Raw genomic sequence first — 11,559 nt, forward strand, 5'->3', positions numbered from 1 at the left:
CGGAGGCAAGGCAGAGTCTCAGGTGGCCGGCCGTGGGACCGGCAGCAGGGTAGAGTATCAGGTGACCGGCCGTGGAACCGGAGCTGAGGCAGACGCTCCGGGGGCCTGAGTCTCAGAAGCTGCAGGGACCCCGGTGGAGGACGCCATATCTGCTTCTGCAGGAAGCTCCGAGGAAAACACCGTCTCCGCTTCAGCAGGAAGCTCCGAGGAAAACGCCGTCTCCGCTTCTGCAGGCAGCTCCGAGGAAAACGCCGTCTCAGCTTCTGTTGCTCAGCAACAGGCTCAGACAGGACCGCCCACTGCGGCTCCGAATCAGGAACACAGGAAACCGCCGACTGCGGCTCCGAATCCAGAAGAAAGGGAACCGCCGATTGCGGCTCCGAATCAGGAACTGAGGAAGCCGCCGATTGCGGTTCCGAATCAGGAACACCGGAAGCCACCGACTGTGGCTCCGAATCAGGAACAGAGGAAACCACCGACAGTGGTTCCACATCAGGAACAGAGGAAACCACAGACTGTGGCTCCACATCAGGAACAGAGGAAACCACCGACTGTGGCTCCACATCAGGAACAGAGGAAACCACCGACTGTGGCTCCACATCAGGAGTCTTTGGAAGACACGAAGCGGGCTCAGGGGCCTCCAGACGGCTCAGAGCGGGCTCAGGGGTCTCCAGACGGCTCAGAGCGGGCTCAGGGATCTCCAGACGGCTCGGAGTGGGCTCAGGGGTCTTCAGACTGCTCATAAACTCCTGCAATTTGCGACTCCCCTCCTCATGATGTCTATGCCACGCCACCACCCAGGGTCATCCGACCGCAAACTCCTCCAGGAGTGCGTCGAAGGAGTCTGGTGGGCTAGTCTGTTGGCCGGATTGTTCTGTCATGATCAGCAGGATTACTAGCCCAGATGCAGAACTCACAGACTCAGAGGCAGGATAAAAGTCAAATATTTTATTGGATGAGCACAGGTTTCTACCTGGGAGGCAGAAAGGACAAGGCAGGTTAGGTTCAGGTTTACAGGAAAACCGCCGACTGCGGCTCCGAATCCAGAAGACAGGGATCCGCCGATTGCGGCTCCGAATCAGGAACTGAGGAAGCCGCCGATTGCGGTTCCGAATCAGGAACACCGGAAGCCACCGACTGTGGCTCCGAATCAGGAACAGAGGAAACCACCGACTGTGGTTCCACATCAGGAACAGAGGAAACCACCGACTGTGGCTCCACATCAGGAACAGAGGAAACCACCGACTGTGGCTCCACATCAGGAACAGAGGAAACCACCGACTGTGGCTCCACATCAGGTTAGGTTCAGGTTTACAGGAAAACAGGTTTACAGGGTCAGAACAGGCAGGGTGGCACAGGCTTGCTTAACAAAAAACTGTTTAACAATCCGGCTCAGATGGAAGTTCTCACCCAGCTTAAATAGGGAGAGCATAATCAGCAGATGGGAAACAGCTGCTTCAAATGAGCACCAGCTCTCAGGAGAGGATCCACGGCGCCCTCTGGTGGGCAAGCCTCTGGATCCCAACCGACAGCAGAAACCCCCAGGAAGGGATCCACATCGCCCTCTGGAGGGCAAACCTTTGGATCCCAACACTAACCAGTGGTTAGAGCGTTTCAGAGTTTCAGTGTTTCCCTTGTTTCACAGCCCGCTTCTGTTCTGTTTCAGTTTGTTTGTTTAAATTAATGTTTTGAACTTACCTACTGACTGTCTCACCTTGAATACTGGGTCCATCTGTAGCGTTTTCTGAGAGCTAGTCCAAACAATGACAGCATATATACAGGTAGGATCATAATCCTGGTGAAAGAACATGTAGATGATGTTTTGGGGTGTACTTTCTAACTTAAAAACATCTTAAAATTATAAATTTCCCATTCATCACAGTAATGAAGCCAAGCCACTCTCCTGATGTATCTGAGACCATGATTGCATTGAAAGTATCTGTCATAATTGAAGGTGACTCTGGACGAGAGCAACTAGAGGTTGACAGAACTTAAATTTTCTAGGCAACGTGATGCATTTGGTTTTTTGAGTTTTCCTTACTTAAATTCACTGTGGTTGAGTTTACAAAGATTTTTGAGTTCTGCCAACTTAGGTTTTTGGAGTGTTACATAGAAATTTTGAGTTCTACTAACTTAGGTTTTTTAGTTTTACTCATACATTTTGAGTTCTACTAACTTAAGTTTTTTAGTTTTACTCATACATTTTGAGTTCTACTAACTTAGGGTTTTTAGTTTTACTCATACATTTTGAGTTCTACTAACTTAGGTTTTTTAGTATTATTCATACATTTTGAGTTCTACTAACTTAGGTTTTTTAGTTTTACTCATACATTTTGAGTTCTAATAACTTAGGTTTTTTAGTTTTACTCATACATTTTGAGTTCTACTAACTTAGGTTTTTTAGTTTTACTCATACATTTTGAGTTCCACTAACTTAGTTTTTTCAGTTTCACCTTTAAGTTCTGAGTTCTATCAACTTTGTTTTATGAGTTTGAAATATAGATTTTGAGTTCTACAAACTCAGATTTTGTAGTGTTATCTGTAAGTTGAGTTCTATCAACTCACTACCCATCATTCAACACACAAAAAATTATGTTAATACAAAATTTTTATTGCACTATATCAACAGATACAAACAAACCACATGTTGAACTGCTATGGGGAGAGCACAGAAGAGCTTGGCGCCCTGAGAACTGAGCTTCTTGAGAACTGCTCTTCTGTCTGTCTGTGTGTGGGGTGAGAGAACAGTGTGTACAGTATATGAGAGCTATGCTGGCGAGCAGAGTAGCAGGTGTGTGTTCACATTGGTAATGGAACCTAACAAGCTGTTATATATCAAGATTCAAAACAACAACAACAACATAAACCACATATATTAGAAAAATATACCCACAATGAACTCAGTGAATTTTCTTAGCTTCTAGAAGAAAGCACAGAGGAGCTTAGTGCCCTGTGAACTGAGCTTCTTAAGAACTGCTCCTTTCCTCTCTGTGTGCTTGTGCAGCATGCTTGTTCTTGGAGAAGTTTTCTGGAGAACAATGTGTGTGTACAGACCTATTCATGTAGTGGTTAGCAAAGAGCTATATGTGTGTGTGTGTTCATGGAGAAGTTGTTGGAGAACAATGTGTGTGTACAGGCCTGTTAATGTGGTAGTCGGCAAAGAAGAGCTTTGTGTGTGTGTGTGTTCATGCAGGAGTTATGACAAAGCTGTGTGTGAGTACATGCGTGTTGATGTCCATGTGAGTGTCAATCATACACAGGCTTCACAGCAACAGCTTCTCTTTCAAGGATCGCATGCGCTGTGAGCATCTTGATCCAAGTTCGAAAAAGATGTTCTGGATAGCCTCGAAGGTGTACCTCATCTGCTCTGGATAGTTTATGTCCATTGCGTACAAAAGGCCAAACAGGCAGGCGAAGGCAGCTGCGAGGTCAGGTGAGTTGTGTAGTATTACTGCCCCTTCCAAGACGATGGCGATGTCAGTCACTGTTGTCCATGCGGCAGCATCATCATCTACATAGACGGTCAGTATTGCAACGGGCACTCCTGCAACTACCGATTCTTCAGGGTCTGTGTCCTGATGGTAAAAATCAGACACATCGACATCTTTTAGCGATAGACACCCTGTAACAGTTGCTGTCACCCATTAAACAACACATATCCTTATTTAGTTGTTTACAGTCACATTTAGTCACAAGACTACCAGCCAATACTTTTCCAGTCTCTGGGGAGATATTAAAAAGGCACTGCAAAACTATAGTAATCACACCAAATTGCTCTTGACTTACTTACCACACACTTCAAATAGAACTGTGATGCATCGTCACGAACAAAAATGGGAAGGCCTTTCAGTGCTGCTGTCCTTCGATGACGCACAATGTCTGTTGTCTGTGAACATGTGCACACAAACAAACACATTGTAACGCAGCAAGATGACTCAAATCAAGAATATCTGTAAACAGCAAATGGCAATGTTTGATTTTGATGATTTAAAGTCATTTTTGTATTTGCATGTAGTTTAGTTTGGGGCACTTTACCCACCTCTTCATCAAGTTTATTCAGCAACATCTCCATATCTGGACCAAAAGCTGCTTTTCTGGCTCGGTACAGTTTTATCAGGCGAGGTACATAGTTGTCGAGGGATGCATTCCAAGTTGCCCGGAGGTCTCTGCTGGTGATTCGGTAAAATTCTTCAGATATCTGGACACAAGCAACAAAACAGTCTTTAATTATAATATCCATGTCAGGGCTTAATGTGGTAGTCATGCCAGCCTAAAGCAACAGGAATGAGCAATAGTACACAAATACACAAGGAAATCCATACCTCCTCATGAGAAAACAGTGCAGGCCATCGTTCTTGGACTTCTGACACCATAGGCTGCACTTCTACGATTTCTCTCCGACGATGGGAGAAAGTCAGTTCCATCTTCTGCCTAATCAGACCCATGTTCCTTTTCCTTTTCTTCATTTCTTCAATCAGTGCAAGCCTTTCCTCCTCAAGAGTGGTACCATCATGGTTGTCTGGATATTCTGGAACATGGTTGACCTCTCCACGTTTGGCCCTTTTCAGGATGAACGGAGCAGCCACTCCATCCTCTCCCTTTCTTTTTGTATTCACCATCACCTCATTGCAGCCTGCACGACGCAACTTTGCCCTGAAGTTGCCCATCTTATAATGAAGACTCTTCAGCCATCCATCATAGCCAGTTACACTATCTGTCTCCTTTAGACAAGGATACTTGACCAGAAGACCAGACGCAACAGACACTAATTCATCCTTACTGGGATAGGCACCTCTGATATCAAAAATACTCTGCCAAAGTTTATTCACAATGTCAGATCTCATATCTCCTGTAAGAATGAGGCGCTTCTGTGTTCTTTCATATACGTCATTTCCCTTACGCAATCTCAGCTCAACATCATACGCAAATTTAGGGATTGTGAATGGATTTGGCCACCAAGTTGTACGCCTTAAAGGGGTCTGGGGAGAATCTGTATTGCTCTGGACAGAACTTGAGGAGGGAGAAGGGAGGGACTCGAACAAGCTCCCCTGGACAGAACTTGAGGAGGTAGAAGGGAGGGACTCGAACAAGCTCCCCTGGACAGAACTTGAGGAGGTAGAAGGGAGGGACTCGAACAAGCTCCCCTGGAAGGAACGAGTAGGGCTCCTCTGCGCCTCATTACAGTCCTCAGAGTGTAAGCTGGCTGTGTCAAGGGAGGACACTGAGCCAATGGAATGGCTATCAGATCGGCTGAGGGGAGATTCCCCAGTGTTCCACACAATGTGCAAGACAGCACGCCCATCTGGCAACTCTGACATTTGAGTCAACTGACATAATGCATTTGAAAAATCGGGGTCCTCGAACTGGAGTGAGAAATCACCTTCCAACTGGATTTTGTCTTTAAGTACATCGATGAGCTGGTCAACAGATGCTGGTATCTCTGTGAGCAGGATTCGACGGGCTTCTTTTGGAGAGATAACTACTCGAAGTAACAAAGTCTGTAAAGGGGGGGGTAAATGTTGAAGTTAACAACACAACTGCAATGGTAATGTTAAATTTAAACACAGAAACACATTTAAATTGAAATAACAGTGACTCATCAACATACCATTTTTAATGGCTTAGTTGAGGATGAATGTCCTTGTGGTCACCATCAGTTTCCCACCAACTTTGTATTGTTTTAGAGGGTGATAGTCTATCAACAGATCTGGATCCAAGGCAACTGTTTCAGAGAGTTGGCTTTCAACAAGTTCATAAGATCGTAAATGTTCAATGTACCTTGAAACAAGTGTTCGGCAAATAAACGTCACTTCCTGTGCATTTATCAGAATGATTGCAATCTTGTGAAATTTTGGAAGGTCATTGCACTGGCCGGAAGATAAAACCATGCCCTCTGCATACTGTGTGCCATGTAGCTGAACGGATTTAGAAAGACTCACACTATCAAGATGTGGATACTTCCTCTCAATTAAACACCTCAGTGTGGTATCCAATTCTGAGACCGTGACCACTTTCACTCTTTCAACAATGAGCTTTTCCTTGAAAAGGTTAGGGCTATCCAGGTGGTAGGCCAACAATTGCTGGCGTTTCATGGAGAGAGTAAGCAGCACATTTTTCCAGTTGTTGGTGTCGTGAACCACTTTTTAAAAAAAGCTGTGCTTCGCCTCATATCGCATCGTCCATAATTCCACCAGAGGGCCATAACAACGCATTAGATGTGGGTAATGCTCAATGAAATGGTTCTTTGATTTAAGTTTGTACTCTGGAAATGTATCAGTAAGCAATTGACGGTGGTCCTGCAGTTTGGAAGACAGACGACACAGAGCTGCCTCTGAGAGCTTGTGTGAAACAACTATTTCAACAATGTCCTTGAGGTCCATTAAAATCATCCAAGCAGGTTCATTTTGGGGTATCTTGCATCCAATTAAAAAAGGAAGTAAGCGCAACAAAGCCCAATTCTCATGTCCATTGCCTGCAACCGTACCCTTCTTGAAGCTTCCTTTCGAAATGTGTTTTGGTTTGTTTACTTTGTCTGTGTTTTTGTATGGAAATTACTTTATGCTGTTATTAAGCAGATCCAACATTAAAAAACCTTTAGCAATCAAATTTTTCAAACACAAACACAATTCATAAGGGATGACCCCTTCGAAAAAATCATGCAGTATATCTGGAGGAAAGCCATTCACTGTATGAAAGAATTGTAAGTGCTTCTCAAGAACACACTCATTTTTGACACCATCATGCTTTTGAGTGCTTCGTTCTGCCCGAGCTCTTCCAAAACTGCACTGTGTCCATCAACAGCCCTTAACTGGAAATCCTCAACATGAGTCGTAGCAATTTGGTGCTTGCTTATCAAACAAAACCGACAGAACTTCTCAACATTAAAACTTTCAGAAAAGCCCGCACGACTATGTGCTGCAAGGTTATCTGCGCACACACAAAACACAGTACCTTTGACTAACTGATCAAGCACTTCAACAAATAGTCCCTCTTCCTCTATACACCGTATATCTTTAATCAAGGGTTCAAGAAACTTTTCATAACCATACGCCTTAACATCATCACTTCTACCAAGAAGAGCAAGCTGAATTGATGTAAGGCTAGATCGGAACTTGGCAGGTAAATTTAGAAGAACCCAATAGACTGCAGTTATCTCATAAATCTTTTTAGAGGTGCCCAAAGGATTACAGATTTCAAAATCATCCGTGTATAATGCCAGACTGATGCATTTGTTCTGCTGTCCCAAAAGCTTATTGTCTTTAAAGTGCTTTCCGTCTTGGAAAGACTTGTAGGATCCAGGGAAAGAATCTTGACCAAATACAACCTGTTCTGAAAAATCTTCTCTATTAAGTAGACTTCTAAGCACCTTTGGGACTGATATATACACAAATGAATTCTTGAGAACTGGAAAAAAAGATACTCTGTTGGTTCTATTACAGGAAACTTCTCCTGAAAATATAAAGTCCTGCGATAATCTGTAGAGAGACAGCCTTTTGCAGCTGTTGTTACCAAGAGTGGATTAGTCTTGACAATGGCATCAGATATTTCATGCAGAACTGAATCATCTACTTCAATTGTATGCCTCAAAAGTATCTCTTTCACACTTCTCAAAGTCTGATTGCTAGCAAAAGACAGAATGTTATGCAATTCCTCTACAACTTTTTGTGTAGCGTGCCTACTAATATGCAGCTCTGTTATCATACACAAAAAGAGACTAGCTAATTTGTGCTCAAGTGTTTCACCATCCACAATCTCATCAACGTAATCTACACCACTCTCCAATGACACCCCTGCTTCACAATCATCCAGTTCCCCATCACTTGCTTCAATGTCAGTGTTGCCTCTACATACAGTTCGAAAATCTTTAAGAGTACAATGTCTGTGATTACGGCTTCTATGAGAAGTAAAGGTTGGGCGAATGTTGGTTTTAAAATTGCATCTTAGAATGGGGCATTGCACAGTCTCTCGATTCCTTAAATGGTTTGCTAGATGGTTCCAAAAAGTCTTTTCGCTGCAAATCTCTTTAAAGTCGCACAATTCACATTGAAATGTTGAATTGGGTGAATTTACAGTGGATGTGTGTGATCTTGAGAGGTGTGACCGTAATGCACCAGATGTTTTAAATACACATACACAATCTGTGTAAATGCAAGGCCAATGTGTACCGTGACCGTGGTGAAGCCTACAATGCTTAAGAAGAATTTCCTGGGAGGAGCTTGAAAACTTGCACGACTTGCACTGCATGAAGTCCCTTCCTGAAACAGAATCACACACAAATCATTAGAATACATCTTGCTTATGTTTCCAATAATATTCCTTCATTTCCTACGTCAATTTCTTGTTAGTGAGTGACAAGGTATTGAAGTAATTAAACATTCTGCAGCCAGAAATGAGCAATGTACGGAAGAGGATTAGGGCCACTGAAAAAAAATTAACTGATCTTTAAATTTTAATTCAGTTTAACATGGGAAAAAAGTCAGAGTTCTGACTTTTTTTCTCAGAATTCTGACGTTTTTCTCTCGGAATTCTGACTTTAATCTCGGAATTCTGACTTTAATCTCGGAATTCTGACTTTTTTTATTGTCAGAATTCAGAGCAAAAAGTCAGAATTCAGAGCAAAATAGTCAGAATTCTGAGCAAAAAGTCAGAATTCAGAGCAAATTGTCAGAATTCAGAGAAAAAAAGTCAGAATTTTGAGAAATAAAGTCAGTATTCTGACTTTTTTTCTCAGAATTCTGACTTTTTTTCTCGGAATTCTGACTTTAATCTCGGAATTCTGACTTTAATCTCGGAATTCTGACTTTTTTTATTGTCAGAATTCAGAGCAAAAAGTCAGAATTCAGAGCAAAATAGTCAGAATTCTGAGCAAAAAGTCAGAATTCAGAGCAAAATGTCAGAATTCAGAGAAAAAAAGTCAGAATTTTGAGAAATAAAGTCAGAATTCTGACTTTTTTTCTCAGAATTCTGACTTTTTTTCTCGGAATTCTGACTTTAATCTCGGAATTCTGACTTTTTTTATTGTCAGAATTCAGAGCAAAAAGTCAGAATTCAGAGCAAAAAGTCAGAATTCAGAGCAAAATAATCAGAATTCTGAGAAAAAAAGTCAGAATTCAGAGCAAAAAAGTCAGAATTCAGAGAAATAAAGTCAGAATTCTGATAAATAAAGTTAGAATTCTGAGAAAAAAGTCAGAATTCTGAGAAAAAAGTCAGAATTCTGAGAAAAAAGTCAGAATTCTGACTTTTTTCCCATACTAAACTGAAATAAAATTTAAAAATCAGTTAAATTATTATTTTTTTTTTCAGTGGCCCTAATCCTCTTCCGTTGCAACGACATAGGCCTACACCCAAGTAAATGAATGAGCTTTTTGCATGAAGATCACCGTCTTTAAGGACTTTTTCTAACTACAGTAATTATTTAAGTGCATGTTATATTTAGATATATATTTCACAAATGACAAAACAATCAAATTAAGTGAAGCAAGAAATTAAATACTGAATGGCCAGTATGTATCAACAACCTAAAATGTAGTCTAAATCTAGACCTACCGCTCCCTCCACAACAGTTCAGACTACAGACTGACACAGGAGTGGATTTTCACTCCTGTCCCGTCCCACTCTCACAGAAAAAAATTGTGTCCTGTCCCAATCCCAGGCCAGAGTAGAAAATAAAAGTGCTGTCCCGTCCCTGGTATAATTACTTGCACTCCCATTCACAATGACTCCCGCTCCTGTACCACTCCCATTCTTGTTGCCTTTAAGATTTCTAGCAATACACTGAACCTGATTTTCTTATTTAAGTTCCTGTTTTTTGGCTGTAGTAAAAGCCAGTTAAAGTAAGTGGAATAATGATAAATAATAATAAAAGTAAAAAAACAAGGAAACAGACCATGCCTAGCTTAGTTTAATAAAAAAGTAAATGTTGCCTTTTACTAATTTATTAAGTCATTGTTTCACATAAACAATAAAGTTACTTTTATGTTTCAAATTTTTGAAACTAACTACTTAATTAATAAAGTGCATAAAGGCAATACTTTCATAATTTAGATAATGTACTTCATTAGCTCAAAAACTCAGTTTTGTAAAAGAAAAAGTTCAATATTGTACAAGCATATTAGTATTTGTACTTTTGCAAGAAATATCCACAAACTAATTAGGGTTTACTATCAGAACCAATACTTCCACCAAACATTAAGCACATTCTTGGACAGACCTCTCAGCTTTTATCAAAAATTCAGAGTGAAATTATGTTAATTTCGGGGACTGGAAAGAGCTGGTCCAGTCAACTCTGTCTCATTTTTATCCGACCAGACATTAAAAAGTGAAAGAGAAGTGTTAGGATGTTGTTCAGTTAGTGAGTTAAAACAGAAAAAATAACACAACTGTTCAAATAATACTGAAGAAAATAATAAAGTAGTTTTAAGTTATTGGCCGTATTATTACACTGTTTCACATTGGATAATGATTCCAGGAAACACGTTTTACAAGCAGGTACTGAATGTTAACACCGTTACATTCAACTCTAGCCAAGTTTAATATTTGCAACTTTCCAGTCAGCTCTGTGATTTAATAGATAAGTCCTTATTTCTGCGTTGCAAATCCAACTTTTCCAGGTTGAGTTCACGCGTAGCGGTTAATCCCCCCCCCTTTCTGTGGTATGAGCGAGCGGAAAACATAGACCGGAAGCACTGTTGGCTTCTGGGTCGTGTAGTTCTTTTGACTTGCATTATAGTTTAGGTTTCTTGGAAAAAAAAAAACTATAAAATGGCGGCGGCGACTCTACAATTTATTTTTTTCTATTTTATTTTATTTTATTTTTAAGCATCGATCCTAGTTTATTGTACCTGCTATTGGTTTACTCCCGCTCCCGTTGATATTTAGTCCTGTACCGTCCCAATCACGTGATATTCATGTTGACTCCCATCCCGCGGGAATACACTAAATATACGACTCTGGTTAATTCACCGACCAAATCTTCGTTTCTTTGAATAAAAGTGTTCTATGAAATCGTATTTACAGAAATAACTTAGCTTACCTGAAAATCTCAAGTCCTCCAATCTTCACAAAGGCGTGGGAAAAAGGCTGCGCTCTTGCAGAAAGGGATAGGAAACCCCGTACCGTAGTAGGCGTGTCCATGAAAATGAGCAGTGCGCATGCTCATGAGTTTACAGTTGAGGGAACTCAAAAAATCTTGTATAGGTGATTTAAAACTCCTTGTTAAACCAACTTCTGAGAATTTGAGTCGGGCAAACATGTATTTATTTGTTAGATGTCAAATTTATATTTCTGAGTCAGATTACAATACAATTGTGTGTTAGGACAACAATTGCCATTTACTTTTTTAACAGTGGCTGGAGATGGTTTAAGAGGTTTTATTGAGAAACAAGGCAGTGGACATGAACTGGAAGCAGTTTGGTCAGGTCAGGTTCTTCTGGGCTTCTGCAGAGAAGAAGAGGCTGGTGAATGAGAGGAAACTGTGCTGGAGGATTTTGGTGGGGGTGACACTCACAGTAGAGAGGCTGTGGTCCGGTCTTGGGGGGGAAGTGTCCCCGGTGGTCTGTG

At 41.4% G+C, this 11,559-nt stretch overlaps 1 protein-coding gene across 7 annotated transcripts; it reads right to left on the minus strand.

The window, feature by feature from the left end:
• Positions 1 to 2,590: 2,590 nt before the first annotated feature.
• Positions 2,591 to 11,128, minus strand: LOC119786969. 7 transcript variants are annotated; one of them, XR_005281263.1, is made up of 8 exons: positions 11,033 to 11,128; positions 8,166 to 8,255; positions 5,609 to 5,680; positions 5,145 to 5,498; positions 4,323 to 5,096; positions 4,040 to 4,169; positions 3,791 to 3,886; positions 2,591 to 3,575 (listed from the first exon to the last, which is right to left on the minus strand). XR_005281263.1 is itself a non-coding variant. In XM_038290587.1 (5 exons), exons 2-5 carry the CDS (start codon positions 4,328 to 4,330, stop codon positions 3,264 to 3,266), a joined length of 546 nt encoding a protein of 181 aa, XP_038146515.1. In that variant the 5' UTR covers positions 4,331 to 5,498; positions 5,609 to 5,680; the 3' UTR covers positions 2,591 to 3,263. The 7 variants fall into 7 exon arrangements, 1 of the variants encoding a protein (XP_038146515.1); XR_005281262.1 differs by having other exon boundaries at positions 4,323 to 5,498; positions 8,187 to 8,255; XR_005281260.1 differs by having other exon boundaries at positions 4,323 to 5,498.
• Between the last annotated feature and the right edge of the window lie 431 nt (positions 11,129 to 11,559).

This window comes from Cyprinodon tularosa, unplaced genomic scaffold (assembly GCF_016077235.1).
Source record: "Cyprinodon tularosa strain WSP-4 unplaced genomic scaffold, ASM1607723v1 ctg284, whole genome shotgun sequence".
In the NCBI taxonomy this organism is placed as follows: domain Eukaryota; kingdom Metazoa; phylum Chordata; class Actinopteri; order Cyprinodontiformes; family Cyprinodontidae; genus Cyprinodon; species Cyprinodon tularosa.

Excerpts from the sequence above, each read along its gene's own strand:
- LOC119786969 (XM_038290587.1), bottom strand. Across the intron at positions 3,887-4,039 it reads TGAATAAACTTGATGAAGAG|ACAACAGACATTGTGCGTCA; the intron begins GTGGGTAAAGTG and ends ACATGTTCACAG. Across the intron at positions 3,576-3,790 it reads AGTTCTATTTGAAGTGTGTG|GACACAGACCCTGAAGAATC; the intron begins GTAAGTAAGTCA and ends TTTTACCATCAG.